The sequence below is a fragment of the Aquarana catesbeiana genome, linkage group LG13, assembly GCF_042186555.1.
Source record: "Aquarana catesbeiana isolate 2022-GZ linkage group LG13, ASM4218655v1, whole genome shotgun sequence".
NCBI lineage: Eukaryota > Metazoa > Chordata > Amphibia > Anura > Ranidae > Aquarana > Aquarana catesbeiana.
In genome coordinates, this window is record NC_133336.1 from 148,676,902 (window position 1) to 148,697,991 (window position 21,090).

The 21,090-nt window shown below is 42.9% G+C and overlaps 1 protein-coding gene across 1 annotated transcript in view; it reads left to right on the forward strand.

Moving 5' to 3' along the window:
• Positions 1 to 21,090, forward strand: part of ZFYVE26 (zinc finger FYVE-type containing 26) — a gene marked incomplete in the record, with an annotated part of 1,901,467 nt that overhangs the window by 1,115,862 nt on the left and 764,515 nt on the right. Inside the window, 1 exon segment of the mRNA XM_073610828.1 lies at positions 3,759 to 4,002. Within this exon segment, the coding sequence (XP_073466929.1) occupies positions 3,759 to 4,002 (244 nt within the window).

Sequence of the window (21,090 nt, forward strand, 5' to 3'; positions counted from 1 at the left end):
TTCACCAAAAACAAAAAGGTAGTGTAAAAAATTACAATAGGCAATTTTTGACAATTCCTTAACTTAAAAATGAAAAAAAATGTGTCCCCCAGTGCAGATCCTTTGTCAATCACGATGCCCGCCGCCGACCCGAAAACAGGAAAAGAGGCAGGTTACCGGTGATGTCACCGGGTGGCACTGCCCCCTTGTGATGTCACAGACCCAGCATGTCCTTGGATAATGATGTCACAAGGGGAAGGTGCCACCCGTCTACATCACCGGGTGGCCCTGCCCCTTAGTTATTTAAGAGCGGTCCCCGACAGTGGGAGCCTTTGTCAGGCCTGGAAGTATTATTTTCTTTTTTCGGGTTGGTGGTAGCCGAGGGCGTCATGATTGACGATGGATCTACACTGTGGGGCATTTTTGGGGATTTTCTAATAAATGGCACAATTTTGTGTTGTGTTTTTATTTACTTTTTACACTTTTTTAGTGAATGAGTAGGGGTACTATACTATACCCCATACTCATTCACATGGGGAGGCCAGGATCTGGAGGCTCCCTTGTTAAAGGGGAATTCCAGATTCCGATAAGCCCTTCCCCCAGACCCCCACAACCACTGGCCAGGGTTGTGGGGAAGAGGCCCTTGTCCCCACAAGGTTCTTTGGGGAGGGGGGCAGAGCCCCCCACCTCAAAGCACCCCCCCATGTTGAGGGCATGTGGCCTAGTATGGTTCAAGATGGGGGGGGCGCTCGCTCTCCCTTTTCCTGACCTGCTGGGCTGCATGCTCAGAGAAGGGTCTAGTATGGATTTTGGGGGGGACCCCAGGCACACATTTAAATAAAAAATGGTGTGGGGTTCCCCTTAAAATTCATACCAGACATGAAGGGCCTGGTATGGATAGGGAGGGGAGACCCTATGCTGTTTTTTTCATTTATTTTTTGATTGTCATCATACTTTTGTTTACGTTCAGCTGTCAGTGGGGAATCCCACTGACAGCTGATGATCAGTTGTTAAGGACGTGGCTGTGTGCTTCCTGGCCCGCTCCTTTACATCCAGCTATTCTTCACACAGAATTCAAATTGCTCAATCAACTTCTGACCGCTTCAGATTCAAATCGTCGAAAAATTGGTATGTGTTAGAAAATAAAGAAACCAAAACAATTTTTTAAATTCTGCACATGTCGAACGACTTTATAGAGCACAAACAAATAATCACATTAAAAGGATGTAAAATCATGCTCAGTCTAAATAAGGAAAAATAGCAGCCACTTGGCAAACTGTTACCAGATGGTAATTTATAAAGAGGAAAAAAAGCAGCGCTCCAAATTGTGCAACAATATGTAACATTCAGTTGTACATCAAAGGTGTCCATATGCAAAATAGAACTCAATCTTAATAATGCAACACAAAAAATCAATAACAGTCCATAAGTGCAAAACAATCCAATGAAGGAATGATCCGTGCAGAGTGAAAGTAAAGGGATTCATCATCAGCAGCACCCTCATCTGGTAAGAAGCTTGAGTGTGAGGGTGCTGCTGGTGATGGGTCCCATTACTTTCATTCTGCCTGGCTCATTCTTTCATTGGATTGTTTTGCACTTAGGGACTGTTTTTGATTTTTTTTTTTTTTTTTTTGTGTTGCATTATTAAGATTGAGTTCTATTTTGCACATTGACACTTTTTATGTACAACTGAATGTTCTATTGTTGCACTTTTGGAGCGCTACTTTTTTTTTCTCTTTTTCATCCAAAGTTGCATCAAAGTCACAGGGTAAGGTTGAAATGGAAATCACATGATTTATAAGTTGCACAAGTGTAAATTGGCTTTTAAGGCTTAAACCTTCTGTGTGCAGCAGCCCCCCCAGCCCTCCATAATACTTACCAGGGTCCCATCTCGATCCAGAGGTGTGCATGAGAGCCTTGACTCTATGGAGACTGTCACTCCTTATTGGCTCCCGCTGCTGTCAATCACAGCCAGTAAGCCAATTAGGAGAGTGAGGGGGCAGCGCCGAGCCACATCTTTACAGTGGGGACGGAAAGTATTCAGACCCCCTTAAATTTTTCACTCTTTGTTATATTGCAGCCATTTGCTAAAATCATTTAAGTTCATTTTTTTCATCATTAATGTACACACAGCACCCCATATTGACAGAAAAACACAGAATTGTTGACATTTTTGAAGATTCATTAAAAAAGAAAAACTGAAATATCACATGGTCCTAAGTATTCAGACCCTTTGCTCAGTATTTAGTAGAAGCACCCTTTTGATCTAATACAGCCATGAGTCTTTTTGGGAAAGATGCAACAAGTTTTTCACACCTGGATTTGGGGATCCTCTGCCATTCCTCCTTGCAGATCCTCTCCATCCTCTGGTTGGATGGTAAACGTTGGTGGACAGCCATTTTTAGGTCTCTCCAGAGATGCTCAATTGGGTTTAAGTCAGGGCTCTGGCTGGGCCATTCAAGAACAGTCATGGAGTTGTTGTGAAGCCACTCCTTCATTATTTTAGCTGTGTGCTTAGGGTCATTGTCTTGTTGGAAGGTAAACCTTCAGCCCAGTCTGAGGCCCTGAGCACTCTGGAGAAGGTTTTCCTGCAGGATATCCCTGTACTTGGCCACATTCATCTTTCCCTCGATTGCAACCAGTCGTCCTGTCCCTGCAGCTGAAAAACACCACCATGCTTCACTGTTGGGACTGTATTGGACAGGTGATGAGCAGTGCCTGGTTTTCTCCACACATACCGCTTAGAATTAAGGCCAAAAAGTTCTATCTTGGTCTCATCAGACCAGAAAATCTTATTTCCCACCATCTTGGAGTCCTTCAGGTGTTTTTTTAGCAAACTCCATGCGGGCTTTCATGTGTCTTGCACTGAGGAGAGGCTTCCATCGGGCCACTCTGCCATAAAGCCCCGACTGGTGGAGGGCTGCAGTGATGGTTGACTTTCTACAACTTTCTCCCATCTCCCGACTGCATCTCTGGAGCTCAGCCGCAGTGATCTTTGGGTTCTTCTTTACCTCTCTCACCAAGGCTCTTCTCCCCCGATAGCTCAGTTTGGCCAGATGGCCAGCTCTAGGAAGGGTTCTGGTCATCCCAAACGTCTTCCATTTAAGGATTATGGAGGCCACTATGCTCTTAGTAACCTTAAGTGCAGCAGAAATTTTTTTGTAACCTTGGCCAGATCTGTGCCTTGCCACAATTCTGTCTCTGAGCTCTTCAGGCAGTTCCTTTGACCACATGATTCTCATTTGCTCTGACATGCACTGTGAGCTGTAAGGTCTTATATAGACAGGTGTGTGGCTTTCCTAATCAAGTCCAATCAGTATAATCAAACACAGCTGGACTCAAATGAAGGTGTAAAACCATCTCAAGGATGATCAGAAGAACTGGACAGCACCTGAGTTAAATATATGAGTGTCACAGCAAAGGGTCTGAATACTTAGTACCATGTGATATTTCAGTTTTTCTTTTTTAATAAATCTGCAAAAATGTCAACAATTCTGTGTTTTTCTGTCAATATGGGGTGCTGTGTGTACATTAATGAGGAAAAAAATGAACTTTAATGATTTTAGCAAATGGCTGCAATATAACAAAGAGTGAAACATTTAAGGGGGTGTGAATACTTTCCGTCCCCACTGTATGTGTGAATGGACATGCAGAGCCGCAGCTCGGGAACAAGCCTGCTTGGGTGTCCCCCCCCCCCCCCCAAACTTTCATCTGAAGTAACAGCAATACATTTAATATCTAACTGCATTATGTTTATGTACACCTTTTTTTGTTCATAGGTGTTGCTAGCACTTCCAGAGGCTGCACAATCCACCTATGTGCATCTAATTTCAAGTCCTTTGCTAATGCTGGAGCAGTTACTGATGAATATGAGGATAGACTGGATCGCTACTGTGGTGCAGACTCTGAAGCAGCTTGTGAATGAGCCAGACTCAATATTTTCAACCGAAGATGTGGACAAATTGCTTTGCATTTATGCAGGAAAAGCTTTGGATGTGCCATTTTCATTCAGAGAAAAAAGTGGTAAATCATTTTGCTCTTTTAAACAGTTTGTTAAGTACTTGTGTTTAGGTTTTGCACATTGTACCCTGTATTTTTATTTTTTTTGCTGGAAGGTATGTGTATAAGATTTGAGGTTCAATCTCATGCACATTTCCCCATGTTATGTTGTTTGTTTTGTTTGTTTTGTTTTTTTAAATGCTGCAAGTATACAAAATTACACCTGCTATAAACTCAACGAGCTCCTAACTTCCTGTGTTGCACTAAAAGCAAAGTTAATACTTTCCTGGCTCACTTATGTGGAATAGAGAACATCATTTTATTATAGATCCCTATGTTATGGAAATAATGAGAAGGGGAGATGTTTTATAGTCTTAACATGACTCCTGACAGAAGATGAAAATGTTGCAGTGAGTGTTGTGACCTTGTCACCATAGGACAGGAAGTATGCTAGGGACTGAATCTCCTTGTGAAAATAAAGGGAAAGGGCAAAAAAACCCCACCGATATAGCCACTACAAATAGGGACTGGTAACTGCAATATATATATATATATATTATATATATGATTTTTTTTTTTTTATGAAATTGTTATTATTATCTGTACTTTTCAGAGTTGATTACAGACTGTGTTCTGATTTTTATATCATTGTTTTTTTTGCCTGCATAATATAAGTTATAATGTTATCAGTACCTCCTGTATCTTCTTCAGAAAACCTTCATTTTCAAAATATGAGGGAAGCACCTTTTCTCATTAATCTACACCTACCACCCCGTAATGACAAAGTAAAAACAGAATTTTAGAAATATTTGCAAATGTATGAAAAGGAAAAACTGAAATATCACATGTGTTCATACCCTTTACAGCAACACTTGAAATTTAGCTCAGGTGCCACACATTTCTCTTGATTTGTTGCTGAGATGTTTCTGTGGCAATATAAACAGATTTTACATGTTTTGGAAAGGCACACACCTCCCTATAAAAGGCCTTGCAGCTAACAATGCATACTGCATCATAGCAAAAGCCATGACATCAAAGGAACTGCCTACAGGGCTCAGAGCCAGGATTATTGCAAGGCACAATTCGGGGAAAGGTTCTGCTACACCAAAGAGTTGCCTACAGTGGCCTCCATTATTCTCAAATGGAAGAAGTTTAGCACAACCAGTACTCTTCCAAAAGCTGGTCGACTGGCCAAACTGAGCAATCATTGGAGAAGGGCCTTCATAAGAGAGGTAACCAAGAACCTGATGGTCAATCTGACTGAGCTCCAGAGAACCTGTGTGGACATGGGACAAAGTTCTAGAAGGATAAGCATCACTGCAACCGTGAGCTGATCTGGGCTTTATTATAGAGTGGCTGAAAGCCATTTGGAGTTTTTGCAAACTGTGTGTGAATGGATAATGTCCATTCGCAGAAGCGTGGCTTGGAAGTGAGCCTGCTTGAGTGCCCCCATAGTAAGAGGCTTGCCATTGGGGGCCCTCAGCAGGGGGGAGGAGCCAGGACCGCCAGCGGGGGACCCAAACAGAAAAGGATTGGGGCTGCTCTGTGCAAAATCATTGCACAGAGCAGATAAGTATAACATGTTGGTTAAAATTTAGGGAAAAAAAAATAACATTTAGAATCACTCGGGAATGGGAACTTTATAGTACATATTCAGTGGACCTCAGACTGATGCAGCCAAGTAAAATTGGACTTTCTTAAACGCTGAACTACATAGTTACATAGTTGGTAAGTCCATCCAGTTCAACCTGTGTTGGGGTGTGTGTAGAAAATAATTTCCCATATCCCCATATATTGTGTTCACTAACTTGCGCGTCCAAGAGTCTTTAAAAACTATCAATACTTCCTGCCGATACCACCAATTGTGGAAGAGATTTCCACATCCTTACCGCCCTGACAGTGAAAAACTGCCTATGCAGCTTAAGGTTAAACCACTTCTCTTCCAGACTCATCGTGTGGCCCTGTATCCTCTTACACTCCCTGTGACTAAAACGTTGCATACATACACTGGGATCACCGTTGAGATATTTGTATATTGCTATCATATCTCCTATCAAGCGTCTCTTCTCCATGGAGAATAAATTTAGCACTTGTATTCGTTCCTCATAATTGAGGTCCTCCAGTCCCCATATTAATTTAGTTTCCTTTCTCTGAACTCTCTCCAGCACATCCTTTTTTTTGGAAGGGGGGGGCACAAACAATTTATATCCAAGAACAAACCCTATGGTCTGTACCCACAGACCTCAGTTTGAGATTAAGCATTTGTGGGAGACTGTATCAAATGCTTTTGCAAAATCCAGATATACCACATCCACCGGCCTACCCCTGTCAAGGTGGCAACTCACTTCCTCATAGAATGTTAATAGGTTAGTTTGGCAAGAGTGACCTTTCATAAACCCATGCTGATTACAGCTAATGGTACTGTTTTCATCAGCAAATCTTGGATATGAAAACCAGTGAAAATGAAATGCATATACCAAAGTACATCTTGGATATGGTCCCTTATAATAGTGTACATGTAGCGCTATAAAAGTATACTTGTATTTCTACTTCCGCAGGAGCCGCTTAAATATTGTTGGTTCCTTATCCTGCCTCTTCAACCCCAAGACATCTGGTAGTAGTGTAGTGTAAATACCACAGTAAAGGACACAGGTTATAGTGAACACAATAAGTAACTTTTACTATGAGATTGCTAATGAATAAAGGGACAGGGGATTATAACGGTGCTAGAGTAACAGGTATGGAAATGAGAAGGAGATATAAAAATTACAAATATTTAATTTCACAATAAATACATGGAAAAAGCAATAAAATAATTAGCAACCAAAAAGCATAAATATTGCGTGTGACCCAAATGCAGTAGGGTGGGCCAGATGGAAAAGGCCTTTGAAGTAAGGGCTCTGTTTCCTACATGATTCGCCAAGGCATTGGCTTCCTCAGGGAACAAGAGCTCTAATGCAATACCAAAAAAATCTATACATTGGGATACAAAGAAACATCATGTAAGTAGACAGGAACGTTGGAACATGAACAGTTATACATATTATCAGATGTTGGAATATTATGGCTGGACACTTTCACACAGGGAGGCAACCCCATGATAACCCCGGGATCCCAAGACATACCTGAGCAACAGACATCCAGGGGACGCGCGGCAAGTGACCCCTGGAGGGGGGGGAGGACAGGCTGCACCGTATTTACGCTTGCAGGGGGCACACAGAAATCCTGGCAATTAAATGTATTGATAATTGAGACTTAATGGTGAGTAAATAAATATTGAGTGTGTATTGCACATTTAGTTTAGGGAACAAAGAGGGTAATGCATTATGCATCAATTAAATAGGGCTTAAAAGCCTCTAGAGAACTCACACTATTTATTAAAAGCACGTTGATTGGTCAAGGGGAAAGCGCCTGAATGGATTCAAGGGTAGACAGGAACAATTGGTAAAAATATTAAATAGTGACCTATAAGGGAGGAGATAGGCAAAGTAGCATTGCAAGTATGTTTAGCAATGATCTTTTGAAGGGATTGAAGGAAATAACAAGAAATAGCTTACCTAGTGAACTATTTGCAAGGCATGTGGATGACACCAGACTTCAGTGTTCACATGATTTGCAGTGGAATGAGATTGAAAGGTGACAGGGAGTTAATGGGTCCTGAAGGAGGATAAATGAAGGGGAGCTATATTAGATGTGAAGGAACAATTTGTGTGGGGATGAGAGATGAAGCAAATGGCAAAAGAAAGCTTACCTAATAAGCCATTCACTAAACATGTAACTGTTCAGAAATCAGTGTTCACAGAATTGCCAAAAACTTTTATGGAAGTAAAATCAGGCACATAAATGCAAGGACTGAGGGGCAGAGTCACTTAGCGGTCCGAGGTGCTGTCCGTATGATTGGAAAATGGATGGATCATGGTGTTGTGGACAATAAGCCGCTGGGAGATGGAACAGTGGTGTAGCCTCTAATGATGTCCAGGAGGCTAGAAAGCCAGCACACAGGCGTACTCTGCAGCGAACGGAAACCAGCACTGGAAGTGCATTCCAGCCTGGGATGCAAACAACAAAGGACCGGAAGTGACGTATTAGGGCAGCCAATCAGATGACGCGTTTCACAGTCTCCGCTGTTTCTTCAGATCTAGCTGACTGATCAGGAAGTCATATATATATAGGCTAAAGGGGAGGGAACAGAGGAGCGTCCATAGCAAACATGAAGCTGAATACAGGCATAGGCATAAATTCATACTGATTAATATAGACCAGGGATCGCCATTCACATATACAAAACAGATAGAGAAAATAAGCATAATATAAGCAACTATAAAAATTTTTTTAAAAGACATTCTAATGCCGCGTACACATGGGTGGACTCTTCGACCGGACTGGTCCGACGGACATTTCGAACGTGTGTGGGCTTCATCAGACCTGCAGCGGACTTTTTCAGTCGAAAATCTGATGGACTTTAGATTTGGAACATGCTTCAAATCTTTCCGACGGACTCGAGTCCGGTCGAAAAATCCGCTCATCTGTATGCTAGTCCGACGGACAAAAACCGACGATAGGGCAGCTATTGGCTACTGGCTATCAACTTCCTTATTTTAGTTCGGTCGTACGTCATCACGTACGAATCCGTCGGACTTTGGTGTGATCATGTGTAGGCAGTTCCGGTCATAAGAAAGTCCATTGTAACTCCGTCGAAAGTCCGTCGGAAAGACCGTCGGACCTTTGTTGTCGAAAAATCCGACCGTGTGTATGCGGCATAAGGATATGCATCTATTATAGAAGAAAATATATATATGGAATAGGGTTATAAATATGAAAAAAAAGCCATTCTAGTCAATATATCAAGGAAATGACAATTGATGTAGTTGTTTTAACAAAATATGAAAGAAACATAAATATTATAGGAATGTTATAGGGAATATATTAAATTGATAACAAATATACCAAATATATATACAAATATAGCAAGGACCAAATGGGTAATAATAATGTAAAATAAAATTACTAAAAATACAAGGGGGATAATGATGAGAAAGTCAGTTCAGGGGAAAAATAGTTCCAATAAAAGTTCCAGTTTACACTGGCGGCAGCAGCCTTGAGAGTAGAAGCAAAACTCTGGAAGACAAAAATAAAACAACAACAATCCAGACCCATCCCGCCCGGACAAGCTACAGAAACTATAAAAATCTATAATTTGTCCTCTCTAAAATTAAATATGCAAGAAGCTTCTTTATCATCTAGAGGCCTCAATTTTACTCCCAGTACTTATCCAAACTCATTTACCATGTTCAAAGACCTCAATAAATTTATTAGGAATTTGACCCTAAAAAGGCATTTTAACATGAACATCACTAATAATGATGCTATTTCCTTAGAGGATCAGTCATGCTTGGTAGACACCTCCACCGATCTACAAGCCATTCAAGATCTTTGGAATGTAGATGAAGACGATGATTTTGTAGTCTGGTCCCAATATTCCCAAACTACCTCACCTATTATGCATACTTTGTTCAGACCGAAATCTATTTTTAACCCCACTCAGTCGAAAGGCCCATTTTTGTCCACCTTTTATCAGGTAGTTTACAAAGAACTTACTGACCTCTGTTCATTCCAGTCCTCTTGGTCTTACCACTCTAAAAACAACCTTAGTCCCTTGGAACATTCTGCTCTTAAATCTTTGAGTACCAATTCAGAAATGACCATCAAAGGTGGAGGCATAGTGTTACAAAATACAGTAGATTAGCTGAAGGAAACAAGGCGACTCCTTTCGGATAACAGTACTTATGAAAAACTCACCAAAGACCCTTTACCCAAATTTATTGAAGAATCTAATGCGATAGTGGCACAAGCCCTGACAGATGGTGTTTTGAGCAAAATTGAGGCAGCCTTTTTTCAAGTTCCATATATGTACCATTTACCCAAAATCCATAAAGACACCAATAACCCGCCAGGTCGCCCAATAGTTGCCTCAATGGATAGCCTAACTACCAGCTGTTCATTGTACATAGACCACTTTCTCCAGCCACTGACTCAGGCACTTCCTTCCTATATCTGAGATGGCACACATCTGATAGAACAATTATGCCCGTACACCTGGGAACCATTTGTGGGTATCGTTGGATGTGTGTTCCTTATACACTTTGATACCGCACAAAGTTGGTCTACAGGCTGTAGCACATTTTCTTAATCCTGATTCTACCCTTAATTTACAGCAAACTGAATTCATTCTTTTAGCCACCCAGTTCTGCTTGGGGCATAATTATTTTTGACAGACGGTGACTTATACCTACAAAAACAGGGTACAGCTATGGGGGCTAATTTTGCCCCCAGTTATGCCAACTTAACTATGGGGCTGTGGGAGACCAGGTGTGTTGAGGCTGATAACCCCTTTTCTGCACACTAATGCCCTGTACACACGGTCAGACATTGATCAGACATCCATGGATTTTTTCCGACGGATGTTGGCTCGAACTTGTCTTGCAAAACACGTACATCGGGACTATAAACGGGGCAATAGCCAATAGCTTTTGTTTCTTAATTTATTCTGAGCATGCGTGGCACTTTGTGCGTCGGATTTGTGTACACACGATCGGGAATTTCCGACAAGTGATTTTGTTGTCGGAAAATTTTATAGCAAGCTCTCAAACTTTTTGTGTCGGAAATTCCTATGAAAAATGTGTGATGGAGCCTACACACGGTTGGAATTTCCGACAACAAGGTCCTATCACACATTTTCCATCGGAAAATCCTATTGTGTGTACAGGGCACAAGTCTTCCCCTGCCAATATATTGATGACATTATTATCATTTGGGAAGGCCCAGCGAATTCAGTCCATGACTTTGTTGCATATTGCAACACTAATACCTTTGGCCTAACATTCACATGTTTCTTAGATTTAGAACTTTTCCATTCCGATAATACCATTACAGCCAAGAATTATACCAAACCGACAGCTGGAAATTCATTTTTACATTATTCCAGCTGCCATCACCCCAGGTGGGTAAACAATATGCCCAAAAGTAAATTCCATCGCTTAAGACGGAATTGTACGAGGTTAGAAGACTACACATCCCAAATTTCTTGATAAAGGCTATCCTACCAACTTTATAGAAGAAGTCTGTACATCTTATCAAACTGATGGCCTGCCAATTCCTTCTAAAAAAAACCATACCTCTGAACCTGTAACTCGATACATTACACAGTATCATGCCAGTCACAAAAAAATGGAGAGCATTTTCAAAAAGCACTGGCCCATCCTGATTCAAGATCCGCACCTATAGATGTCCCTACCCGACATTTTTAATTTGCTTATAGAAGGGCGCCAAACATCAAGAGCAAAATTGCTCCTAGCAAAACCAAATTCCAGGATAATAACAAGCTTAGACAACTTGCGTTAATCCCTCTTATAGGGATGTTTCGCTGTAAAAAAGCTTTATCCCTCACATGCTCACATGTCACTCATGGCAAGAAATCATTCATAACTAATGGGAAGACCTTCACCCTAAGTTCATTTTATAATTGCTCTACTACATATGTAGTTTACTGTATATCTTGTCCCTGTGGCCTTTTATATATTGGGAGAACTATCAGGGCCCTATGAGCCAGATTTGGAGAGCACCATCGAGCTGTGCAGGCCAATAATCCCAAATAAAGTGTTGCACGTTATTTTGCTGCTCACCACCACAATAAGATTTCTGATCTCCAAGTATGGGTCATTGAATCTATATCTCACAAATATTCCCCAGCTGAGAGGTTTTCACGTTTATGTAAACAAGAGACTTTTTGGATATACTCTTTAAACAGCATGTTGCCTCATGGTCTGAACGAAGAAATCAAAATTAATACTATAATATAAGTATGTAGAATATTTTCCAGTTTTTATATACCTTTTAATTATATATCTTTCACTTGCATTATTTTAGTTTTTTTTTTTATCTACTTTGTTTCTTATGATGTTCCATACTTATACACTACCAGTGTGGGTGGTAAGTTAAAATCTAAAATCTAAAACTTACTATGCTTAATATTTAATCATGATGCCACCCCCTATAATTTTTCCTCTTCCCCCTGTTTCCCCCCCTAAAATTTCCTTCCACATGTCCATGTTTGTGGTCTCCCCACAATACCCTCTTAGTTGCCCTTATACAATATTTCTAATGTTAGGGTTAATTTATATTTACGTTATGCCACATTTACTACCATAATTACATGCATGTACATACCATATCTCTAAATATAAGGTTCAGAATTAATATGTATGTGCGTTGGCTCCGTACGTCAGTGAGCACACTGGGTGTCCTGATTCGTTTATCTGACGGTGGGCGGGATTGTTTGATCTTATGATGAAATATATGAATGTCCTATTGATATATATATATATATATATATGTATATATATATATTTTTTTTTTTTTTTTAATTTATTATAGCGCCAACAGTTTGTGCAGCGCATTACAACATGAGGGCAGACCGTACACTTACAATACAAATCAATACAGGAGGGATCAGAGGGCCCTGCTTGTTAGAGCTTGATATATATATATATATATATATATATATAATATTATTCATCCATTTATATATATATTTTTTATAAATGTATATGTTTTTATAAAGAATATCTTTTATATATATATATATATATATATATATATATATATATATATATATATATATATATATATATATATTATCAATTAAATATATCCCCTATAACATTCCTATAATATTTATGTTTCTTTCATATTTTGTTAAAACAACTACATCAATTGGCATTTTTCTTGATATTCTTCTATAATAGGTGCATAGCCTTAGAATGTCCTTTAAAACATTTTTTTTATAGTTGCTTATATTATGCTTCTTTTCTCTATCTGTTTTGTATACGTGTATGGCGATCCCCGGTCTATATTAATCAGTATGAATTTATGCCTATGCCAGTATTCAGCTTCACATTTGCTATGGAAGCTCCTCTGTTCCCTCCCCTTTAGCCTATATATATACAGTATATCTGACTTCCTGATCAGTCAGCTAGATCTAAAGAAACAGTGGAGGCTGTGAAACGTGTCATCTGATTGGCTGCCCTAATATGTCACTTTCCGGTCCTCGTTTGCGTCCCAGGCTGGCACGCACTTCTGGTTCCAGTTACTGGTTTCCGTTCGCTGCAGAGTACGCTTGTGTGCTGGCTTTCTAGCCTCCCAGACATCATTATAGGCTACACCACTGTTCCATCTCCCAGCGGCTAATTGTCCACAACACCGTGATTCAGCCATTTTCCAATCATATGGACAGCACCTTGGACCACTGAGTGACTCCGCCCCTCGGACCTTGCATTTATGTGACTGCTTTTACTTCCCTTTTGTGAGTAGCCATTTGGCTTGTTTTATTTTTATTAAATGGATACCATAATACTGCACTGAGTCTGGCGCACCTTGTTTTTGTTTTATTTTTGTCTTCCAGAGTTTTCCTTCCACTCTCAAGGCTGCAGCCGCCAGTGTAAACTGGAACTTTTATTGGAACTATTTTTCCCCTGAACTGACTTTCGCATCATCCCCCTTGTATTTTTAGTAATTTTATGTTATATTATTATTACCCAGTTGGTCCTTGCGCCATCATCCCCCTTTCTCCTTAATCCACTTGTAAGTGAATAGTGTCCTGAACACAGATGGGGCCCTTAAGATCTCGGGTGACTTTAGGGTGGTGCACTTGTTGGTCTCCTGTAATGAGGTGAACACAGTACATCCAAAGGGCTTGACAGACAACCAATATTGTAATCCTATGACATAGTGGATAAGTGTTTTCACTGCCAGGCAGAGTGTAACAGCATCATAGTTCCATGTAAGTAGGGAAGACAGGGCAACAAAGATAATTCATATTTCTGGCTTAGGGAGTATTGGGTTTCGGCCCGTTTACCAACTCCTGTGTGCAAAGGCCACAGGGGAGGATACTGTGGTACCTGTCCTTGCAAGTGCCCAATTGACGCCTCCTCACAGGGACATTGCACACTGATCCGGATGCACTCAGAATCCTCCTTTAGCTCCTGATGCCCGCCGCCAACTTCCTGGCTGTAGCAGGAGCGATCCCCCAGATCTAAGGCTGCAGCACTCTGCCCCCCCCTTGACTCTTTCAGGCCTCCTGGTAGCTCTACCTTTCTCCCAGCAAGCCTCTGGGGTAAAACCTCTCCCATGCAGGAGTGCTTCTTGAGCTGTGTAGTTGTCTGTGTGGATTTCAATCCAGCAGCCTATTCTGAGAACTCCATCTCCCAGAGTTCCTTGCCGCTGCAGCCTGTGCACATATATGACTCATCTCACAATGAGAAGGAAACAAAAGGAGGGGGAAACACTCCTGCAGAGCTGACAAGCTGTGTCTCTGTTCACTGAGAGCCCCAGCCAGCCTGGTAATGTAGTGCTGATGCAAAGCAGCCGCTACACACTCCCCCTATGAGAGAACCTTTGGTCCTCCAAAGGGAGTAAAGCCCTGAACCTGTTAGATGCTTTAGAGTTACACGCAGAGGAAAACAGGTTAATTTTCACAAGAAATCAAACAATTTGCATTAAGACTCAGCAGAGGAACCCCCCACCAATTAGACTATAGGCCACCTTAATCAGAATTTTCCAGCTAGATGTGCAAGGGGGTGAGCTAGGTTTGTCCTCCCCTAAATCAGCGGTGGGAGGATCAGGGTTCCATCATCTTGGGAGGAGGGGAAGGGAAAACTGTAGACTCTGGCATTTGAAACGGCCACAGCCAATCCACCTCCATCTCTTCATCCTCACTGTCCTCATCTCCTGCATCCAGGGGTACTGACAGATCTAATCACTGGACTAGACCTTTGTGATGCTGTAAGTGTAGGCTGGGAATCTGGTTGTGGGGGCACACGGGCTGCTTCTGACAAGGGCAACAGATGATTACGAAGCCAGGTCTTCAGCTGCCCCGTACTTCCCTCTAGCTGGATCTGATATACACCAGTATATCAGATCCGGCCAGAGGGAAGTACGGGGCGGCTGAACACCTGGCATCGTAAGTCATGGTAGCTGCTTGCAGATTACATAGGGCTGTGACTTCCAGTGATCAGCCAACTTATGTTTCCCAGGAACACCCAGGTTTCTCAGTAACACTTGCCCAGTTATAAGTCCTGCACTCACACCTTGAGATCAACAGTTCTCTTATTTCTGTGTCCTCAGGCATCTGAGGAAGCTGAGCCTTCTCATAGGCGGTCTTTAAACTTCTCAGATGATCCACATACCCTCTGTGAGAAGCTGCTGAGGTATAGTCTAAAGAAATGCCAAAAGCCAGGTCGATGGGTAGCTGAGCCTCCCGTCCAAACATCAACCTGTAAGGAGAGTAACCCGCGGCATCATTGGACGTACTGTTGTACATCCTTAGTGCATGAAGAACTTTTCCATTAGGATTTTATCTACAGTGGACGTTTGTTGGTCCTTTGTAGGAAAAGCCTGGGCATATCTAGTGAAGTGATCAGTTACTACCAGAATATTTCCCTGTCCACTCAGATCAGGCTCCAAGCACAAAAAAAAAAAAATCAATGCACACCAAATGCATCCATACCTCCTGTAGAGTCTCCTGAACCATGAGGCCTTCTTGACAACATGTCCGTGTCTCTGTTCCCGACCCCTGGGCGGTACTTCAGGCTGAAAGCTAATTTAGAAAGGGCAGCCAACCACCTGTGACTGGTGGCGTCCAACTTGGCAGTAGTGAGGATGTAGGTGAGAGGGTTATTGTCTGTCTTGATTATGAAGTCTGCCCTATATAGATAGCCCCTCAGCTTATCCATGACTGCCCACTTCAAAGCCAGGAATTTAAGATTGTGTTTGGGGTAGTTCTTCTCAGCGGGTGCCAGACTCGGACTCACGTAGGCAACTGGCCGCAGGTGTCCACCATGTTCTTGATAGAGCACCCACCTAGCCCTTCTCAACTGGCATCGAAGTGTAACTCTTATGGCTTGGTTGGATCTGCGTAGGTCAGAACTGGAGCCGTGGTAAACTCTACTTCAGCTGCCGAAAAGCCTCACACTATGCAGTCCACTGTCCCTGAATGGACTCTCTAGGTTTCCTGGTCCCTCCAGCTATTCTGACAGTCTTAGCTAGGTCTGGGTGCTCACCCTCCCCTTCATTTTACAGCAGCTCATTGAGAGGGTGAGCTATCTTAGCAAATCTCTCAACAAATCTTCTGTAGTAAGAGCAGAATCCTAGAAATGAACTAAGCTCGGTCACATTGGTAGGCCTCGGCCAGGAGGTGACAACTTCTGAGGGTCAGTGGCCACTCCTTTGGCAGACACAATATGGCCAAGGTAATTGAATGATGGTTGATAGAACTGGCATTTCTCCAATGATAGCTTCAACCCCCCATCCTGGAGTCTCTTCAGAACCTTCTCCAAGCATTCTTCATGCTCCTCTAGGTACACCAACACCTCGATCAGGTTGATGTCACCCACAGGCCACCTCCATTAGCCTTTGGAAAGTAGCTGAGGTGCCAGATATGCCTTGAGACATGCGGTTAAATTCAAAGAACCCCACCTGGGTAATGAAAGCGGTCTTCTCCCGATCCTCAGGGTGCATGGGAATTTGGTAGTATCCACTCTTCAGGTCAATACGCTAAACCATTTTGCCCCGACAGGCTCTGCAAAGTGTCTTCTATTCTTGGGGTGGTATATTGGTTGGGAATGGTCCTTCAGTTTAATGTCCGATAGTCAATACACAACCTCAGTCACCCGTTCTTCTTCTGTACCACCACTATCGGAGAAGTGTATGGACTTTGGAACTCTCTGATGATACCGGTCCTCTACAGTACTGCCAGTTGCTCACATAGGCCTTCCAAGTTCCCTAAGGAATCTGTCTGACTCTTATCTTCTTGGAGACTAATCCGATGTTTGGAACTTTTTGCATCCCCTACGTCAAACTCACTCTTGGAGAATGTAGCCTGCCATCTAATCAGCTCTGTCTTGACCCTTTTTTCACTCAGGAGAAAGAAGGGTTTTCTTTGGATAAAACTCCTTGACAGAGATTCCATCCTTCGCCCCCCCCCCCACCAGATCAGACGATAAGACTGGTTGGGGGGGAGCGGGTACCCAGTTTTTGCAGGCATCCAGCTTCCACTTCCTCTCCTGGCGCCGTGGCGCTAGAAGGAAGATCACCTCTCCCCCTCCCTCCCTGTAATCTTCTGGGACACGTCACAGGCCCCAGAAGATTGCCTGGCCATTCGCAGAGTGGCTCGCCCGGCTGTGAAGCCACAGCCGGGCACCCAAAGTTAGAATTCCGGCGCTGCGGAGAGGAGGGGGAGCAAGGCTTTGTGAGCCCGCATCTTTGGACCATAGGACAGGTGAGTGTCTGATTATTAAAAGTCAGCAGCTACACTCTTTGTAGCTGCTGACTTTTAAATGGTTGAAACTCCACTTTAACTGGTAGCTGTCATAAGAGAATTTCTGAGTTCCAATGCCCCATATCTCTAACTCTTCCAACTTCTGCAAGGACAGGTGCTTAAGATACTTATCGTGGAAGCCTCTGTAAAGGAGGGTTACTTTAGCTCCAGTATCTAGGAGGGTTTTAGTGTAGATTCCCTCTACTTGAATGGAAACCACAGGAGAAGGTCCCACTAGCTTAGCAGGAAACTTGTAGGAACTGGTGGTTTCAGCTTGTTCCGTGGCTTGTATCCAAATTTCTTTTTTGCAAGGATTCTGCCCCGCCTGGGGTCTCTGCTGATTTTTAAGGGTTTGGTATGCATTGATCCCCCAATACTGGTTAGCCCACATCCAAGGGAGTGATGCACTGGGTTGCTCTGAGGCAACAACGAAAGCCCTCTGCAAAGGTTAGGACTTCCCCCGTTGTCTCTTTGCATCATTTGCTTTGGAGCTAGCTACTGTAGATGAGCACTCGATTGGCTTCTTCACTGGGCCCTCTGAAGTTTCCCACCAGCTTTACGAGGGACAGTTTCTTCAATATTTTCACCACCTCTGCCGTGAGATCAGTCAGGATATCTTAATTCGGACACTGACCTATGAAGAGTCCTACCTCCCCCACAGCGGTAGCATTTCATAGCCGTAGGAGAGGCAACACCCCATCCTTTCGATAACGAGGGTGGACACAGTTTGTTTTACTTCTGCAAGTGATTGTTGCATATTAGCATGGGCTTCCATCACTTGCCCCACTGTCTTCTGGATTCCACAGAAGGCTTGCTGTAAGGTAGTTTGCGCTTGTGCCAACTGAACTATGGTTTGTGTCAAAGTGTCAGTAGGGGTGCAGGGCCCTCCATCTGTTCTAATCTCTAGTTCAGGCCCCAACTGCACGATGTAGGTGGTGGCAGCCTGTTTGGGACTCTTGGCAGACTCTGCTTCTGTGTCTTGGCTGCGATGAGAGCCTACTCTCTTAGAATAGCCTTCATGAGTTTAGCGTTTTTGAGAAGGTCACCTGAACTCCTGGCTTGAAGCTGTAATACAATAGGATCCAGTGGTTGTGCTCCCCTCTGCACCTGTAACATCAAGGCTTTACTGGCAGCTTTGGCTTCCATCCCACCTTTCAAGTATGACTTGCTGAAGGTTTTGATCCAGCCGTGTTACATAGGCTGTTAGTGTCTCATCCTCCAGTTGGTACGTGTGATGGAAGAGGAAAATCAATTCAGAGCAGTCTTCAATTCTTCCATAAGTTTCCCAAAGTGCTTTCAAATGCTCTGGGGTTGTCCCGTTTCAGATTCTGAATTCCATCTGAAGCTGGGGCCCGCAGACTCTCAACCACCCTCTGTCTCTTTATCATATCAGTCACTTCCCACTCTTCGGCCGCTTGGAGGGCTTGATCAATCCAAGTATCAAAGTTATATTCTTCTGTGGGTGTGGGAACTCTTCCTGAGAAGAACCATAGTTTGTGATATCCGTAATTGGTTGACACTACTGGATTCCTAAGGCGCCCCATAACTAGTTTTGCGAACTCCTCTACTAGTAGGGAAGAGGAATCTTCAGTGGTTGCAGCTGGTTTAGAAGTTGTGACCTCAGGGTCAAGCATATTGCATCCTGAGCCCTCTGGAATAGAGCTTGAGTCACCTAGATGGATTAGTAGAGTGTTAACTTCTGTGGTTAGCTAGAAGCTGTCTTTCTGCAAAACATCAGGAACTCCCTTCTTCCACTCTGTCAGGACATAGGTACAATTTTAGTTATGATCTGCCCTCACATCTAGTATATGTATCCTCTGACCTAGGCCTGAGGCAGCCAATGCTTGACGGGCCCGGTCTTTGGTCCAGTCACTGCCAGGTACATTGATCACTACGCACAACTCCTTCTACCCATTTTCTTTGCCACACCACTGGGCTGCAACTACGGGGTCCATGCTGATGCTTGTTGGGTTGCTGCCTTGAGAGCTTGATTGCAGAGAAGGAGAATCCCAGACGAGCCCCCACATGTAGCGCTACCCTCGCAGAAGCCGCTTGATTAATATTGGTTCCTTACTCTGCCTCTTCAACCACAAGAACAGACTCAACCCCACTGACACACCTGGTAGTAGTGTAGTGTAAATACCTCAATAAAGGACACCAATTATAAAGAACACAGAAGTAACCTTTACTGTAAGATTGTTTAACCACTTGCCAGCCAGCTGCCGTCATTATACTGCGGCAGGTCGGCACGATCACGTGAACCATCGTTGCTGTACATTGTCTCCTTTAAGCAGGATAGCAGGCGCACGCCCGCTGCACTGCGGGGTGCCGATGCTCATGACCGCGGTTGCAATGACTGCCAGCCATTTGTGATCGCGTGCATGAGAGGCAGAACATGGATGTGTGTGTAAACACACACACACACACATCCCTGTTCTGTGAGGAGAGGAGATGCAGATTGTGAGTTCCCAATAGCTAGGAACCACGATCTATCATCTCCTATAGTCAGTCCCCTCCCCCTACAATTAGAACACACACTAGGAACACAGTTAACCCCTTGATCGCCCCCTATTAACACCTTCCCTGCCAGTGACATTTATACAGTAATCAGTGCATATTTATAGCACTGATCGCTGTATAATTTTCAATCGTCCCAAACATGTGTCAAAAGTGTCTGATATATCCGCCATAATGTCACAGTCCCGATAAAAATCAAAGAGTGCTGTCATTACTAGTAAAAAAAAAAAAAATAATAATTAAAATGCCATAAATCTATCCCCTATTTTGTAGATGCTCTAACGTTTGTGCAAACCAATCAGTATATGCGTATTGCGATTTATTATTACCAAAAATATGTAGAAGAATAAATATTGAAGGGGGTGGTTAGGAACCGCACTGTAACCAGATTGTGTATGGATCTCTGAAGGAAATAATATAAGAAAAAACACAAGCATAACTGTGTGTGAATAAAAAATACCAAGTGAATAAAATGATAAAAGTCCAAAAGTGAATTAAAAAAAGTCCCATAAAGTGCAATGAAATGGGTTAATCCTTCCAATAACACCACGTGAGAAAAAATCTGCCACCAGATAAATTGAATGCTTACCAGCAACAAGCTGGGAAACAGCTTATATATAATCAGGCACACGATTGTAATGGCGTCCTATTAGGATCAACAATATGGAGAGAGGATGACCAGAATAACCAGGCAGACAGGCGCATCAGGGTAGCTCCATCTGAAAGATCATCAACAAGCTGGAAAACAGGTTATATATAATCAGGCACACGATCGTAATGGCGTCCTATTAGGATCAACAATATGGAGAGAGGATGACCAGAATAACCAGGCAGACAGGCACATCAGGGTAGCTTCATCCGAAAACAAAGGCCGAGAGGAACACACATGGATTCTTCAGAGAAACAAAAGAGCCGTGTTTTTATTCTTTTTGGGTCCTCCCTGCTGCCTGTACTTTGCTCTTTCGGATGAAGCTACCCTGATGTGCCTGTCTGCCTGGTTATTCTGTCATCCTCTCTCCATATTGTTGATCCTAATAGGATGCCATTACAATTGTGTGCCTGATTATATATAAGCTGTTTCCCAGCTTGTTGGTGATCTTTCGGATAGAGCTACCCTGATGTGCCTGTCTGCCTGGTTATTCTGGTCATCCTCTCTCCATATTGTTGATCCTAATAGGATGCCATTACGATCCTGTGCCTGATTATATATAAGCTGTTTCCCA